The sequence below is a fragment of the Lepisma saccharinum genome, chromosome 8 (assembly GCF_977018435.1).
Source record: "Lepisma saccharinum chromosome 8, izLepSacc3.1, whole genome shotgun sequence".
Taxonomy (NCBI): Eukaryota; Metazoa; Arthropoda; class Insecta; order Zygentoma; family Lepismatidae; genus Lepisma; species Lepisma saccharinum.
Genome location: NC_139236.1, coordinates 14908377 through 14926753, shown reverse-complemented (window position 1 = coordinate 14926753; position 18377 = coordinate 14908377). Strand labels below are relative to the sequence as shown.

Here is an 18377-nt window from a genome sequence, read left to right as displayed (position 1 = left end):
ATGCATGATAAAATATTTAATTTGAAATAAAAAGTGTTGTGTACCATTTTTATAAATAACAAGCAGACTGTTAAATTTTTGACAAAAGAATATTTTAAATTTTACGATATCTTCTAACCACGCACTGGTAATGGTTAGGCTGGAGAGTTCGCGTGAACTAACCGATCTCTAGGGCACCGATTACCGATGACGATGCTGGTACCTGACAACGTATGTTATCTTCTGGCCGTAAGACAGCAGGACGATCCTCGTGTCGGTGAGGCCTCTGTCGGTCCTGAGTTCTTTCATCTTTCGGATCTCTATTTCGGGCATCCACAGGAGATCCCGGAGTTCTGGGTTCAACGCCACATCGTACGTTCTCTCGTGTATGCCACTCATGTTGATGCGAGGGTCCTTCCAGTAGTATAGCATATCCAGGTCTGCTTTCAATGTCTGCAACGAGGAAGTAAAGAGTAAATAAACTGCGAACGACGAAGCGTCTTTCGTTCTCGGTCTCGTCTCGGCAAATCACGAAGAGACCGGTATCGTTTATCTTTCAGTTTTAAATATCGTAAACTTAACTAACACGTCTTAAACGTTAAAGCCATTTTCACGTTGTAAAATTGTACATTGAACTAGTATTATCATCTCTTTCATTTTACCCCACTTATCCTCATCGTCACGATTATCCTCTACGTATAGGATTGATCGAAGTAAAACAAAATAAAAAAATAAAATTTAGAAAGTAGAAAATATTTTACTAATAGGATTTTGAGCATTGCATGCAGAAAATATGTACTTACCCCCTCGTAGTTATCGATGCTGGAAATCTCTATGCCTCGCAGGTTGAATTCTACCAACCAAGGATTGTCTGTGATTAAAGAAATAATGATACTTAGTATGATTCGATAGAAACAAGTTGTATTTGAAATGTGCCATAGATAGTAATGAAAACATTAATATATCTCCAGTTTATTAGTTATGGATGTTACAACAAACAAAGACGCTAATATTAGGTATATCGTTATATGCACAGAAATGTACCCAATGGCGAAGCGTCCTATGAGGCCAGAAGGCGGGGCCTACCCACGTTATCATTACCCTTTTCAAGGTGTCTTTACTTATTTCGTGAAAACATACGTAATTCAATGCAAAAGTTTGGTATTTATATTTATGATAATTACAAAAAAATTCTAACCCTGTCCAGTATACGAACTTAACCGCGGAGTGAGGCACATTTTCTGGGGTTTCTCTTTACATTCTGTGGTACGGTCGTATATGCGGGAAGTCTAATCTTACGAGTGTTGTACGTACGTATGCTTATAACGTGCTCATGAGGCCAGCCTGACGGTGTTACCCACTAGGACGAACAGAAAGAATATCAGCAACACTCCATTTCAGTCAAGGGTTAGATATTTGTGGTATACCAGCATTTTATATACAAATTAGCCTGTTTACGTGCAGAGATATTTCTATTTAATTGTACATTCTCCATATTTTATACGAAACTTAGGTTCTTCTTCCTTTCATCGACAAGATTAGGTGAAATCCAAAATTACGGAGTACTGTAGTTCTGACTTTGTTTTCTGGTAGGAGTGCTGATGGTTTTGTCGATTCACCTAACACCGTAGAGTAAACAGAAAGTCTGAAATCACTAATATTTGTAAAGTAAGTCTTCATACCAAATTATGTAAATTAAAATGCTGGTTACACCCTATATTGACAAATTAGTTTTACTTTCACTGGAAATAGAAATAGAATAATTTATTTTTATCTGAAGGCTGGATTTAACTACAAATATTCCTTTGGTTAGACAACAGATACCAATTATGTTTTTCCTCGGTGCGAGGACGTCTTGCTCCAAAAAGACTAAGTTGGCAACAGTAGTTCGTACCAAACTGACAGTTGCTGAAAGTGCAGCATCCTCTCGTCTGCTCACGTCACATACCGACTCGAAAATGATGGGGTTCTTCTTCCCCTTTTCACCTCAATTGAAAAATAATTAAATAAATTTAGAAAAAATGTGATGAAAAATTGACAACAGGGTTCGACCACTACTCTTTGGATTTTCACGATGTCTCATGATTGGTAGTTTTTTCCAGACGTGTGGCTTTTTCCACTCAGGGCTTTAAAAAAAACGGAAATGAACAAAATTGTAGATGATGTAATCTGGTGGGCGGGAGGAGATAACGTCTAACAGATATACAAAATTGTCGTACTGAAAGTCGGCAACAACACTTTTGAAAAACGTCACGGCACTGGCAAGTAAAGAAGCAACGTGAACCGCTCTCCATGACATACCGCCCCCCCTAATGGATATTATCGCACTTTTGTGCCTACCCTGCTAGCAAATCTATCAACCACAGAAAAGTACAGAGGACATTGAAACAAAGTACTTTTCTCAATACATTTTTTGTCGCTGATGTGCCGTTTTATGTGCTGGCAACCCACCATAACACCTGATCACCTCAGTAACGTTTCTTCCTGTCCTGAAAACAGAGTTTTCCAGTGTTGCAAGGAACACATATTCTGCGAAAAATAACATACTACAGACTACAGTACAGTAAGTGTTGTAAAATGTGCACTACTGGAAGTAAAAGACGAGCAAAACGCTGGAAAAACAAATAACATGTCAAAAAAGAAGTGCCGAATACTGAGGCGGATGGGAAAAAACGGAACCTCAATCTTGTCTAAGGGCGGAAACATTACTTGCTCTCGGGAGGGAGAGAATGGCCTCCGTTAGTTAATCCCTTTTCTTGTTCGGTTAGCGTTTTTTCTTTCGTACTTAAAATTTGATATGTTGTCAATCTGCACTTCATTTACTTGCAAATGCAAGTGTCTCTTTTATTGGTTTCTTTTTTATTTTACTCTGAAATACTTATCCTTTATACAGTGGTGTTGTGGGGTAACATTTTCCGTTGGGGAAGCAGATCACGAAAAATTAAGAGAACCAAAAATTCACTGCATCTACATGATACAATGTTTCCTTAACGTCTCTAGTACTTTAAGACTGTCTTGAATCTAAAGGGCAAAGGTGAATGTCCTGGTGCAGTTGTTAATTTATTGGTTTTTGGTCTGTTGTCAAACGTATTTAATGCAACAGACAATCTCGGATGATTGAAGCAATTTTCAAGATTTTCGCATATTGCAATATTCGCAAATCCAATTTGCACAACATAGTTCTTTCCGTAGGTAATTGTAAAAAATGACAACACTGAAGTTTTTGAAGGAAACACATGGAAATTCAGCCGCCCGAAATAGAGTAACATTTAACTTCGCAAACGTTTCAAGAAGGTGTGATCGCAGGCAACGAGTTTTACCAACTATATTTGGCGGATGTGTCTATGGACGTGTTAGCTGTCTCAATGGACCGAACGTTCTGAAACTTTATCTTCACATAGAATTTATTATCTGTATGTCAGCAATCGTACTTTTGCGTTTCTCCTGTCCTTTGAAACTTTATAGCTTATTTATAAATATGTATAATTATAAATGCTGCTTCAAGGTCGTTTTTTATATTTCAGTTCCTTGCTGCCGTTGCTGGTTACAGGCTGGCCAAGGTTTTGTGTCGCAGATATTTTGTCAACATGCAACAAGGTGTGGATGGACCCATTTCGGAAAAGAGCGAACCTTGGAGGCTTGCAGGTTGATTCCTTTGAGGTAACAGGGAAGAAATAATTAAAAACTAAAAGTTAAAGAAGTAATTTTAAAACAGTTATGCTGTAGGCCAGCATTGCTTTCCTTGCTGTACTGGAGTGTACGGCCATGGTGTGAAGTTACTTTAATCGAGAGGGGGGGGGTCCTGTATTAACCTGACAAAACGTAGGTAAGCTCGGGAAATTGAGAGGTCGTATGTCATTAAAACTGAAGATGGTGGAGACGTGAAGGAAAGTAGTAAAAATGCACGTGTTAAATTGAAAGTATAGCTCAGTGGTAGAGAGTTGACACAGGTTCCCAGAAAGGGCGTAGCGTAGATAATAACAAATTACCTACAGCGTATTTACGGCCTCATAGGGAATTCTTAGAAGGGGTGTAATCAACGCAGATGCATGGCGTTTAGCGTCTTTGCAGGCGGTAAATATGTATTTTTTGAAGGCTCGTAGGAGATGCACCAACGAAATGTATAACAAATTTATTTTATTTTATTTATTTTATTTACTTCTTCTTTTGGATGGCGAAGTTAAGGCACAAGCCTTTTCTTACACTTAACCATCTCTACTTCACATTTTACAAATTTAGTTGAAATATCTAACAGTTTACGAAATATAAAAGATCAAAATACCAAAGAAATTAAAAAAAAAACACAAAAAAGAAAGAAGAAAAAACACAAAAAAGAAAAAAAAGACAAAGACGAAACACAAAAATACACATATATGCTGTAAGAAACATAAAAAATTCACGTACAGCATGAACACACACATAACAAAAATACTTAAAATACAGAAAAGTCGGTCGGTGTTTGGCCTGCAAATTTAGATCAAGAAAGGTTTCATTCTAGTTTCTTTCCTTGTTTTCAGTACTGGTAAGTTGCCTCCAGAAGATGCTTTCTTAATTTTGATTTGAAATTGCCTAGAGAAGAAGAGTTTCTTATGCCATTGGGGAGGTCGTTCCACGCTCTGGTGGCAGTGACCGTGAAGGAATTTCCGTAAAACGCTGTCTTGTGGGAGGGGATGGTGAGCAGGGAGTTGTTTCGTGAACGGGTAGCAAAGGTGTGTGCTCCGCTTAGGGGTTGAAATCGTGAAAATAGGTAAGGGGGTTCTCTTGAATGCACTATTTTGTAGAGCGCTGTAAGAGCGTGGAAGCGACGGCGTGTTGAAAGGTCGAACCAGCCTAGGTCTTTGATAGGCGGGCTAAGGTGGTCAAAATGTTTGATGTTATAAATAAAACGTACACATGGTACTGGGTTCTATATTTTGAAGTCCTCTATACATTTGTGTGGTCTGCAGGCGCCATCTCAATAACACCCTGAGTAGTGTAAATTGGTTGTTTCTATGCAACACTTGGTACGAGCCCTTTTTTTATGGATTTAACCTCAGTGGTAGCATATTTTGACGATTTTTTTGTTGATTTTATAGCGTTTGACGACTTTTCAGTGCAATTTTTACCGCATCTAATTTTTTTCCCACTCACACTTGGTACGAATGCCACGAACTTACGTGATATAACTTAACCTATCTTATGATTTTTTTTAACGATCTTCAGTGACCTATCATTTTTTTTATTTACGCACCGAACTAACTTACATTGGACTCCGCGTCCAAATATAAGCTCTCGCGTATGACAGTTTCTGAGATTTGTTGGTATAAAAGAACAATTATACACGACCTCTCTCGGTCCTCCTCCGTAGCCGTGCGTGATAAGGCGTTCACTCGTTCCTGACATCATGCGTGTGCTATAGGTTCGAACCCGGTTCTGGTTGGTAGTTTTTCAGTGTGAATAATGGCCCCTTACTTTAGCTCGTGTTCCTGGTCTGCAGGCTGGGATTCAAGGATCTCATGAGTCCTGAGTGAGCGAGTTTGACGGGTTTGTCCCGGAGTCCTACCCCTGTCCCTGGACCCCTGTCCCCGGGGTCCTATCCCTGTCCCCGGGCTCGTGTTCCCAGATAAGTTAGGTTAAGTTGTCTAATGTCTATGTCTATGTGTAATGTCTATGTCTATGTGTAATGTCTATGTCCATGTCTCTGTCTTTGTAGGTTGTTTTTTTTGTCCTATGGGACACCTCTGTTTGTCAAAAATTCGAGATATTTGCAATTTAAGATTTTTTTAACGCTGGACTTGGAAAATTTTCGATTGATGAAAAATTGGTTCCATGACGACCTATGTTCATTTTGGTATGGGAAGACAGAGGACACCGAGACTCGACCGACGCACTAAACCCGACCTTTCTACGACTATTCGTTCAAAAGTTACGAGTGATCAAAGTTTTGGGAGGGTGGGTTAACTTCTTACCCCTTGACCCCAGGACCACCAAAACTTGGCATACGTATTCTACACCTCCAAAATCGACAGGTGGTATCTAACGATACCCGATGGGGGTGTTTTTCGATACATTTTTTCGATAACTCTTACCATTTTCGAGATATTTGCAATTTAAGATTTTTTTAACGCTGTGGACTTGGAAAATTTTCGATTGATGAAAAAAAATTGGTTCCATGACGACCTATGTTTATTTTGGTATGGGAGGACAGAGGACACCGAGACTCGACCGACACACTAAACCCGACCTCTCTACGCGTACTCTCTACGTCACCAAAAAAAAATCGACAAGGTGAGATTTTTCGATAACTCTCACTGTTTCCAAGGTACTTAGGTTTTTGATAGACGACAGCGACGGAGTCATCAATGAGTAAACACCTGAACTCGGTGAACAAGTCAACTTTTTTCAGTACGTCAATATTTTGTTTCTTATTTCTTAGTGAATGGGTTAGGTGACTTGCAACGACGAAGGCCTTCTAGCAACACGTACTTAGCTTATGCCGGCGTAATTCGCTAAAATATGTCTTTAACTATTGTCATTTAGGAACCACCTCAGTCCTGTTGTTAATTTGGAAAAGGTAATTGATCCAAAAATAACAAGGGGGGCAATTAAAGGTTCGAAATTACAATAGTTAGAGTTTCTCCAATCTAGTAAAGTGGATTGGTTGAAATATCCAAGGCGTATTTTGCATATTTTTTTTCAAATATGAACACGTTAAAACTGAACTGTCTCGGATTTTGAGTTTTGTATTCGCTCCGAGAAAATTCTATATAAAATAACATACCTGAAAATTATATTCACGTTAAGTTGAATTTTGATTTTTGTAATCACCCCCGAGAAATTCTATATAAAATAACATACCTGGAAAGTATATTCACGTTAAGTTGAATTTTGATTTTTGTAATCACCCCGAGAAATTCTATATAAAATAACATACCTGGAAATTATATTCACAGTAGATTGAATTTTAATTTTTGTATTCCCCCGAGAAATTCTATATAAATAACATACCTGAAATTCTATCCACAGTAGATTGAATTTTTGAGTTTTGTAATCACCCCAAGAAATTCTATATAAAATAACATACCTGAAAATTGTGTCGCTATATACTAGACTTTTTGGTTTGTGGAATCTGAAAAAGCATAATGGAATCCACCAGTTTGATCGAATGTGTTGCTTGCGAAAAATTAATATCTAAAACTAATATTAGCAAGCACATGGCAAGATGTAGCGAAACAGGTTCGAGAATTAATCGCTCGTTACCTTCTAAGCCTTGTGCTTGATGCGGAAAGATGATCAGCATTGCACATTTAAGTAAACACCTGAAAATTTGCAAACCATCGACCGAACAAGGAACACTGAAAAGAAAAATCGATGATCCAGGAACCGAAGCTTCTACTTCCAAACAAGTTAAATTATCCGATGAACGCAAACCAATTAGATCTGCATTTAACAGTCATATTCAGGATTTCTCTTTTACTTCGGAACCAGGCTGTGACATTCTTAATTTCTTGCGTGAAACGAAAAAATCCGTGATAAATATTCTAAAAAATAAATTGGAAAATAATTCCATAAAAGTATAGGTTGATCTATTTTCCGAATACGAAAAAGTCGATGGTACAACAAGAGTCTTTTATCATCGAACAAAAAACCAGGCTCTTCATTTGGCGGACGTCGATAATTTGGACGAATTTTATTCTGATCTTTCAAATGAACTGGTTAAGAAACACGACGATTTCGAGGCTAAAGGGTCGGGATGGTCTCTGTGTGGAAGTCCTCACACGTTAACTGTTTACGTAAACCAATTCTCGCCTCTTCGCGCTTCCAGCTACGTTCCTCTTCCAGTGGATATTAAAAATAAAAAAGCCATGCTGAACATTCAAAATATAGATGATAAATGTTTTCTTTGGTGTGTGTTGGCGGAACTTCATCCGATTCATTGGTCAAATAATCCAGAACAGGTTTATCATTACAAGCAGCATGAACCTGAACTGGAAAATGCAATGACTGGCATCGAATACCCGGTGACCATTTCTGATATATCAAAATTCGAAACACGAGCACGAGATGCAGAAGGAAAACGCTTAATCATCAACGTGTATTCCTATATATATCTCTGTACACATTGTACCATCCCGCCCCGAATCCCCCTCTCGATGACAAGTAACATGTCCACGTCCGATATCAGTTCCAGCTTGACCTTTGTCTGGAATAACATTGCCGACCACGCTAATCCCGGTAGGCTGTAGAAATACGCTGGATCTAATTTATAAATATTCGTTGCCGTTTTCCTGAACGCTTGAAAAACATCCGCGAGTATCGTTACGTCTAATTTTAAGTAGGCATCGTGGTAGTCTCCGAGTGTCCTACATTCTAATTTCTCCCACATGAGTTGCGCGTGTTGGTATTCTTCGTCAATAATTCCTTTCTCTCTGAGTCTGCTGTAAAATTCTCTTGGAAGTGGGAGAGCGTCGTCATTAAATTTAGAATTATCACTAACATATTCGTAAGGATAAATCCCTTTACGTCTAACGAGTTCTATGTCTACGTTGGGAAAACTAGCTTTTGTAATTTTGAATTGGTCGTCTAAAAGTTTCCTGGCAAGAGCGTCCAGGCTGGCAGAAAGAAATCTGTATGAATTCAGAAACCTCATCTCGATGGTATTTTTAGTCTCAGGAATCATAACTTTCTTACTTATACAGATGTATCGTTCTTCGTTTTGAGCAAGAATATCTATTTTTTGAGTGTCTTATCCGAGTTTCCTAATTAAGGGATGAAAGTCGTAATTAGAGCCATTGTGGAAGAATATGGGGACGAATTTTGATTTTGGATTTTGAGGTTGCATGCATTACAGATTCCGCTTATGAAGCGACCGTCCGTATGCGAATGGTGAAACACTTTACGATTGTCGTCTGTGAAGTGGTTATCACACACAGGACACTTGATAGTGACATAGTAATTTTGAAGTTCGATAGCAGATAAGGGAAGCATCGGTTTCGATATTTGCAGCATGCATCCAATTTTCCCAACCGCCTCGATCATCTTTTCGAAGAAGCGTTCGATTGCATCGGGTCCTCGGTATACGTACGGTTCATCTATTTTATCCTGTCGCACGACAACGTAACCGAAAGTGTTTGGTTCGTGAAGCTGGTAAGATGTGGTGGAAGAAACTTCGGGATCCGGATCGCAGTATGAGAGTGGTTTGAGGAACGCCTCGAAATCAGCAACGATGATGGCCGGATGTTCCAACAATGCCTTGTGCATTTTGAATTCTTCCACTTCGTTCTTTTCGGGCGTCAACATTCGAACCGGTCTGTTGTTGCCGCAATAAATTTTATGTTCGGCAAGTTTATCGATAGCAATTTGACGTCCGGTGTAATTTTGATAATCGACTTGTTTTCGATCGTCGAACGTGGTCAAACACCTTGGGCAAACTTCGATGTGGTTTGCATGCTTGGTTGATTGACTTCTGACTAAGCGTGATAGTGAACGAATGAGACAGTAATGGTGAACACTGTCGTTTGAAATTAGAAGAAGATTTATTACACGAGCATCATCATCGTCGACATCGCTTATCCTGACGGGATGAACGACATGTTTATCCAACGTATAGGAATACACTGTTGATGATTAAGCGTTTTCCTTCTGCATCTCGTGCTCGTGTTTCGAATTTTGATATATCAGAAATGGTCACCGGGTATTCGATGCCAGTCATTGCATTTTCCAGTTCAGGTTCATGCTGCTTGTAATGATAAACCTGTTCTGGATGATTTGACCAATGAATTGGATGAAGTTCCGCCAACAAACACCAAAGAAAACATTTATCATCTATATTTTGAATGTTCAGCATGGCTTTTTTATTTTTAATATCCACTGGAAGAGGAACGTAGCTGGAAGCGCGAAGAGGCGAGAATTGGTTTACGTAAACAGTTAACGTGTGAGGACTTCCACACAGAGACCATCCCGACCCTTTAGCCTCGAAATCGTCGTGTTTCTTAACCAGTTCATTTGAAAGATCAGAATAAAATTCGTCCAAATTATCGACGTCCGCCAAATGAAGAGCCTGGTTTTTTGTTCGATGATAAAAGACTCTTGTTGTACCATCGACTTTTTCGTATTCGGAAAATAGATCAACCTATACTTTTATGGAATTATTTTCCAATTTATTTTTTAGAATATTTATCACGGATTTTTTCGTTTCACGCAAGAAATTAAGAATGTCACAGCCTGGTTCCGAAGTGAAAGAGAAATCCTGAATATGACTGTTAAATGCAGATCTAATTGGTTTGCGTTCATCGGATAATTTAACTTGTTTGGAATTTCTTGGGGTGATTACAAAACTCAAGAATTCAATCTACTGTGAATACAATTTTCAGGTATGTTATTTTATATAGAATTTCTTGGGGTGATTACAAAACTCAAAAATTCAATCTACTGTGAATAGAATTTCAGGTATGTTATTTATATAGAATTTCTCGGGGGAATACAAAAATTAAAATTCAATCTACTGTGAATATAATTTCCAGGTATGTTATTTTATATAGAATTTCTCGGGGTGATTACAAAAATCAAAATTCAACTTAACGTGAATATAATTTCCAGGTATGTTATTTTATATAGAATTTCTCGGGGGTGATTACAAAAATCAAAATTCAACTTAACGTGAATATAATTTTCAGGTATGTTATTTTATATAGAATTTTCTCGGGGCGAATACAAAACTCAAAATCCGAGACAGTTCAGTTTTAACGTGTTCATATTTGAAAAAATATGCAAAATACGCCTTGGATATTTCAACCAATCCACTTTACTAGATTGGAGAAACTCCAACTATTGTCATTACGAACCTTTAATTGCCCCCCCCCTTGTTATTTTTGGATCAATTACCTTTTCCAAATTAACAACAGGACTGAGGTGGTTCCTAAATGACAATAGTTAAAGACATATTTTAGCGAATTACGCCGGCATAAGCTAAGTACGTGTTGCTAGAAGGCCTTCGTCGTTGCAAGTCACCTAACCCATTCACTAAGAAATATGAAACAAAATATTGACGTACTGAAAAAAGTTGACTTGTTCACCGAGTTCAGATGTTTACTCATTGATGACTCCGTCGCTGTCGTCTATCAAAAACCTAAGTACTTTGGAAACAGTGAGAGTTATCGAAAAATCTCCCCTTGTTGATTTTTTTTGGTGACGTAGAGAGATCGGGTTTAGTGTGTCGGTCGAGTCTCGGTGTCCTCTGTCCTCCCATACCAAAATAAACATAGGTCGTCATGGAACCAATTTTTTTCATCAATCGAAAATTTTCCAAGTCCACAGCGTTAAAAAAATCTTAAATTGCAAATATCTCGAAAATGGTAAGAGTTATCGAAAAAAATATATCGGAAAACACCCCATCCGGTATCGTCAAATACACCCTGTCGATTTTGGAGGTGTAGAATACGTATACTAAGTTTTGGTGTTCCTGGGGTCAAGGGGTAAGAAGTTAATCCACCCTCCAAAATTTTGATCACTCGTAACTTTTGAAAGAATAGTCGTAGAAAGGTCGGGTTTAGTGCGTCGGTCGAGTCTCGGTGTCCACTGTCCTCCCATACCAAAATGAATATAGGTCGTCTTGGAACCAATTTTTCATCAATCGAAAACTTTCCAAGTCCAGCGTTAAAAAAATCTTAAATTGCAAATATCTCGAATTTTTGACAAACAGAGGTGTCCCATAGGACAAAAAAAACAACCTACAAAGACAGAGACATGGACATAGACATTACACATAGACATAGACATTACACATAGACATAGACATTAGACAACTTAACCTAACTTATCTGGGAACACGAGCCCGGGGACAGGGATAGGACCCCGGGGACAGGGGTCCAGGGACAGGGGGAAGGGGACTCCCGGGACAAACCCGTCAAACTCGCTCACTCAGGACTCATGAGATCCTTGAATCCCAGCCTGCAGACCAGGAACACGAGCTAAAGTAAGGGGCCATTATTCACACTGAAAAACTACCAACCAGAACCGGTTCGAACCTATAGCACACGCATGATGTCAAGAACGAGTGAACGCCTTATCACGCACGGCTACGGAGGAGGACCGAGAGAGGTCGTGTATAATTGTTCTTTTCTACCAACAAAACTCAGAAACTGTCATATGCGAGAGCTTATATTTTGCAACAACTATAATTACCCAACACTAGCAACAAGAACAAAAAAATTATATCAATTTCTTTTATAATATTAATTAGTAACTTTAGATAATATTAATTATTAGTTTTCAGTTGTAATTAATTTTAAAAAACAATTAATAACATGTTAGGTGATGATAACCAAGTGCAAAAAGCATTGTATTTTTTTTTACACACAAACAAAGCACCACTTAGTTCACAAAACATCTAACAGATGGTAGATAGTTACATGGTTCTAGTTAGGATGATGATTTTTGGGTTGTTGGATTGGGGATGAAGAAGACTATTTGTTGTAGTGACCACAGTATTCTTTTTTTTTTTTTTGGTGTTTTCTGTTCTCTTACGAGAATTAATATAGATTGTCATAGAACCCTCCAATTCATGACTTAACAAAAAATCTGTTTGCTGATTCATCATGTACACCTATACGTGAGAAAAAAATATGAATAGAACCTATGTTCGGAAATCCAAAATGGCGACCGGAAGTGGGGTTATCTTGGAAACGGTAAGACTTAGGAAAAATCTGTTTGCTGATTCATCACGTACGCCTATACGTGAGTAAAAGTATGAATAGAACCTATGTTCGAAAATCCAAAATGGCGACCGGAAACAGAGTTATCTTGGAAACGGTAAGACTTAGGAAAAATCTGTTTGGGGGGCTACCGAGCTATATTTCGGGCAATAAAATACAACAACTCACCCTAAGACTGAGAATCACATTTCGAAGAGCGGCCAACGACAACGACGCACTGATGCGATACAGCAACTTGAACGCAGACGGTATCACGCCGCTGCCCAACACTTTACCCGAAGCAGCCAAATGCGTCATCCGGAGCATGGAGTTGAGAATGCCGATCGTGGAATACGAAACGAACTATGCCCTCAAGTACAAAGCGGAGATGTTGAAAAGTCCACAGGTGCCCATTCACTTTCACGGTTACCAGTGCGTGCAAAAAATAGCGTCAGGAAGTCACATGGAATTTGACGTGACGACGCAGTTCAACAACATACAGTTCGACATGCCAGATTTCGTCATTGTACTCTTTCAGACCGGACGCGATAACAATCAGGAAAAAGATTCCAGCAAGTTCGACGACTGCAAGATGAAGAATGTTTATCTCAAGAATGGCAGGAACGAAGTGTTCTCGCGCGAAAATTACAACATCGACATGACCAAAGATGATTATCTAAAACTTTACGAAGCGTACTCTGCTTACAAGCGCGTAACCGAGGGAAACGTCGACATGTACTACACACCCAGTGAATTCAAAGCACAAAGACCCATGTTCGTCATCAATACCACAAAAAGGAAGCAGGTGGTAGTCAACGATCGAACCAACATCAAGATCGTTTGCGAGTACCACGACGCGCTGCCCGAGGCTACCGTGTGCAGCGTCATCCTGGTCGCAGAGAAGTCCTTCGCGTACGACGTGAAGAACGAGAGTGTGACGGAACAGTTTTAAAATTCGTAAAAAAAAAATGCCACATACTAAAAAAAATCAACACATTTTTTTAGGTTATATAAAATATGAGAAAGCTTTAAAATACTGAAATATTAAAACAAACGCGGAGTCCAATGTAAGTTAGTTCGGTGCGTAAATAAAAAAAATGATAGGTCACTGAAGATCGTTAAAAAAATCGTAAGATACGTTAAGTTATATCACGTAAGATCGTGGCATTCGTACCAAGTGTGAGTGGGAAAAAAATTAGATGCGGTGAAAATTGCACTGAAAAGTCGTCAAACGCTATAAAATCAACAAACAAATCGTCAAAATATGCTACCACTGAGGTTAAATCCATAAAAAAAGGGCTCGTACCAAGTGTTGCGTAGAAACAACCAATTTACACTACTACCTTGCATATAAATATCAGATATAAATGTAATTATGCTGAACTCTCTAGTATGAATGGTTATCACAGCACGCTACGGCGTTAGATTCCCGGTTGGAATCCCGTCCTGAGCATGGGTGTTCCTTGTATCCCTTCATAAATTTCATCGTACCATCACTCATCCTCATCTTCGGTATTAGCAAAAAGTGACAGAAAAGCGAAGTAAACTCAATCAATCAAACACAATTTTACACATAATTTCTTCCTTCAGCTGCAAGAGGTGAATCTTTATCAAGATGCCTAAATGACAACCTCCTTTCCACGTAGTACACCCTCAACTGCATTTGCTGACTAACGTGACTCTGGCATGAGAACCCATGGCCAGTATAATCTCCTAAGGGACTTGTGTAGTGAGCTGTCCATATGTCTGCGATCGTCCCTTCATCAATTTTATCATATCACTATTCATCCTCATCATAGAAATTAGCCAAAAGTGTCAGAAACGACAGGCAAAATAAATCAAATCGTTCTTTCACAATTTTCTCCTTTCATATGTAGTAGTGTCTGAACAATTGAGATTGAAACAAATAGAGAAAGATAAAGGGAAAGATGAGAGAGAGAAAGAGAGAGAGAGAGAGAGAGAGAGAGAGAGAGAGAGAGAGAGAGAAGCATACTCTCCACACAAGCAGAGAGAGAGAGAATTTGGAAGAAATAGAATGAGTGAGATCCTATCTCATGCAATTTCAAAGCTTATTTATGTACATAATGCGTAACTCGTACATTCATGAATACTTTTGTGTACATAATGCGACCTTCGAATCTCACCATCGTACTTCCGAGGCATCTCATACTTGTCGTAGTCATGTGGAAGCTGGAAAAACGGGTTGCCGTTCACGACAGAGACCAGTGTGTTGATGAGAACGTAAAGCTCAATGAAGTGACACACAGAACACATGGTCAATGTGACATCACGTTCTGCATCTGAAAAGATCAAACATTAAATATAATGAATCTTACACGATTGCAAGCTAAAGACTTTCCATCATTTTAATAAGATACCTTTAAGCTTTCGAAATTTGGTACGTAAGGATCTGCACGGCCACCAATTTATGCTTTTCCACGCAGCTCGTTTCCTACCTACTGGTTGTCAGAAACACAATGGCGTCAAAAGTTGGTTGATATCTATTACGTCCACAGAGCACGAGAGGTAACGAAAGTTTTAGAATATATCCAGTTAAATACTCCAACGATATATGGAACAAAACCTCGGCTTATTTCATGTAGTACATGCATGACCTGAAATGAGCAACGCTTCAGAGTGCAGGGAGATGGAAAAAGGGCCCATCCTTTGCCCATCGTGCAAAGGATGGGCCTACTCCGTATTAATTTAAGTTATTAGAATGTGTACCATAAGGCAAGTCTCATAACAGATGCTGTTGATCAGATAGAGAGTGCTCACTTGTCATATGTGAATACTCAAAGATATACAGGGTGGCTCAAAAAGTCATTTAATACCCTCGGTACAAGGCCACTGCAGCGCGCAACGTGGAAATAGTGATGACCAATCGTTGCCAGGCAAAGGGGGAACCACATTGACGCCACCTGCACGGTTGGCGGCCACCTGATGTTCGCCATCTTGAATTCAATTTCAGAATTTTAAATGGGAAGGGGGTGATATGATATATCAAATCAGGCTAGAATTTCACAAGAATTCACAATGGTGAAGGTGTTTTTGATGTATCTTTAACCAGTAAAAAGTTATGACTGAATTCTTGTACCAATTTGCTCCTTTTCGAGGTGTTAGAAAAATGCCCTAAAATTTGTTTAGCTCATCGGTAATGCATCGAGATCAAAGTGATGTCTAGGGAGAGAAGTTCACATGCCATTGCACACGATTTTAATTGGATACATCCATTAAGAGCTGCGCATTATGAATGGTTGTCGCGAACAATTACAGTGTGACACTTCCATTAAATGAAAAGTCCTTCACAGTGACAAGGCTATTGTTTATGTTCATAAGGAAGTTCACAAACAGAATATTCGATGCTTTATATCTGATAACTCATTTTCGACAGATCAAAGTTTAATGGTTAGTGCTGGTAAGTTAATGGTGTGGCGTGCTGTGTGGAACAAGATTGGTTAATCAATTTTCCATCAAGGTAACCTTAAATGCTTAGGGCTACTTGGATTTGTAAAACAAACACGTTTTTTCGTCCTTGCTTATGGAAGAAGGTACATTTTACAGAGTTGTTTTCAATAGGGAGGAACACCAGAACACTATGGGAACGTTGTGAAGCAGCTGTCTAAATGGTTCGTGTATATATATATATATATATATATATATATATATATATATATATATACATGTCTACAAACAATTAAAAGTCAGAATGTTGTAAATAATTGTGGCAATAAATACAATACATACCATAAAAACTGAATCTGAATCGATTCGATACATGCACTATTATTCACAGATAAAAAGGTCAGGATGATCGGAAACGCTTTCATAGATGGACACGAAACATTCTGTTAGATGCGTTTGATTTTAGACAGACTCTATAATGGCATGGAATATTAAACAACTGATATTAATTTATGATTGATTGATTGATTTAGTATATTTTACTTCGCGTTTTGTGCCTCTTGGCTAATTTGCGAAGATGGGGAAGAGTGATGAAATATATTAGTTTATGACTAAGTGATTTTATGCTATAACTAAATCTACGTAAGGTTGACCAGTCCTTACAAGAACAAAAAAAAGGCAAAAAGTAAGCACAAGTTAATATTCCATGCCCCGTGAAAATAGGGTCAAAATTATACGGTCAAATCCTATGCATCGCTTACGTTTTCGATCACCTGCCTGTCGACGTGACCTACTGGAGGAAAACCTCCAGTTCTGGCGTTATCTGAATTACCACTGCTGGCTGCGAGAAATAAGGGGCGTGCCTTCTCAGAGAAGGTACATATTTTTCCCGCTAGGGGAAGCAGGGTTGCCAGTATTTACCTCCAGAGCGTTGCGATTTGTACGTTATGAACAAATATTCTCGTCGACGCAAAAACCTCCTCGTAATAACATGGAAGAGGAGGGTGTGGTGGAGCTTTGGAAAATAAGTACATGTGCATTCAGGCACATCATTTGGCCAATTTTCTTAAACATTTATTTTCCTTAAATAATGAGTTTTTTCTTTATGTAAAGAGGAAAATCCATTAAAGCAGTAATGTTTTGTGTTATTCTAATTCTTTCTTGTGAGTTTTGGTAATTATAGTGATATTTGCAGGCGTTTACAGGGTTATTTATGTTTTTTCGTTTCGTTTGACACAATCATGGAGCAAGCCCGAATGTATACTTTTATGAGGCTAATGAGGTCACGGAAAATTTAGAAGATAATGCACATAATTTAGAGAATTAAAAACAGCATGGAGTTTGGATGGGAAAGAGGGGAAGCTGCCTTAGTCACATTAGGTGACCTGGCAAGGATGATTATGGATTTTAAGCAAGCATTTAGAGATGGGATGGAGGAACAAGCGCGTCATTTCGAAAAATCGCAGTCTGAAATAGAAATAAATCTGATACGAAGAGCTTGATATTGTGTCAAATAATATGACAGACTCTTGTAATGGTGAAGATGAAGTAAACTGTGACGATGATGACGATGATTAGGATAGCGCCATTAAAGGCTTTCGATGCCCCAACCCTTGACTGAAGAAGCCAACATTGAATTTGCTAATGAAGAAACTGATGAAAGTTTATGTATGATGCTGAATCCTCGAGAAACAATGGCAAGAATTGGAAGAGAGTGCAGTGTGATCATGTTGAGAAAGGTGAAAGTGCACGGAGGCTGAATGAATCCTATCCTTGAAGCATAAGATTTAAAATGAAGACAAAGCACCAGAGGAAAATCAAAGGAAGGCGTATAGTTTCCGGCAAAGAGCTACCGGAAATTGGTCGAAATAGCGTTGGCAGACGTTCCTGGTTGAGTAAAACAGAATAAGATGTTTGTTACCAAAAGTCAGATGGAGAAACAATAACTATGAGAAAGGACAGGTTGGTGAACACCCTCCTTAGGATGGCAACGGGCACAGGATAGAGTTTGACCACCTTCCCAACCAGCCTTCGAAAGGAAGGGGTGGTTTGCCGGTGTGCAATATGTGAAAACGATATTAAATTTAATTTTTATTCTATTTTATATATTTACGTCTAACTAAGAAAGGATTGCGAGCACGGAGTTGACAATGGTAAAAAAAAGGTAAAGTGTTCCCCTGTGCATAGCACCACGCCATGAAGGCGTATAGGGTGTGTGGGAGTTGACAATGATGAGAGTGAAATATCTAGCGGCAAGTATTGCGAATTTCCTTATGCAGATAAAAAAAAATATCTATATAGCACCGAAGGTAATAAGTAGTA

General features: G+C 38.7%; 1 protein-coding gene across 1 annotated transcript in view; it reads right to left on the bottom strand.

Annotated features, from left to right (window-relative positions):
- LOC145991672 (uncharacterized) overlaps positions 1 to 18377 on the bottom strand; it is a 128873-nt gene that overhangs the window by 40222 nt on the left and 70274 nt on the right. Inside the window, exons 2-4 of the mRNA XM_083127735.1 lie at positions 14795 to 14950; positions 783 to 850; positions 203 to 432 (exon numbers count right to left, since the gene is read on the bottom strand). Of these exons, the coding sequence (XP_082983861.1) occupies positions 203 to 432; positions 783 to 850; positions 14795 to 14950 (454 nt within the window). The remainder of the gene's footprint in view (positions 1 to 202; positions 433 to 782; positions 851 to 14794; positions 14951 to 18377) is intronic.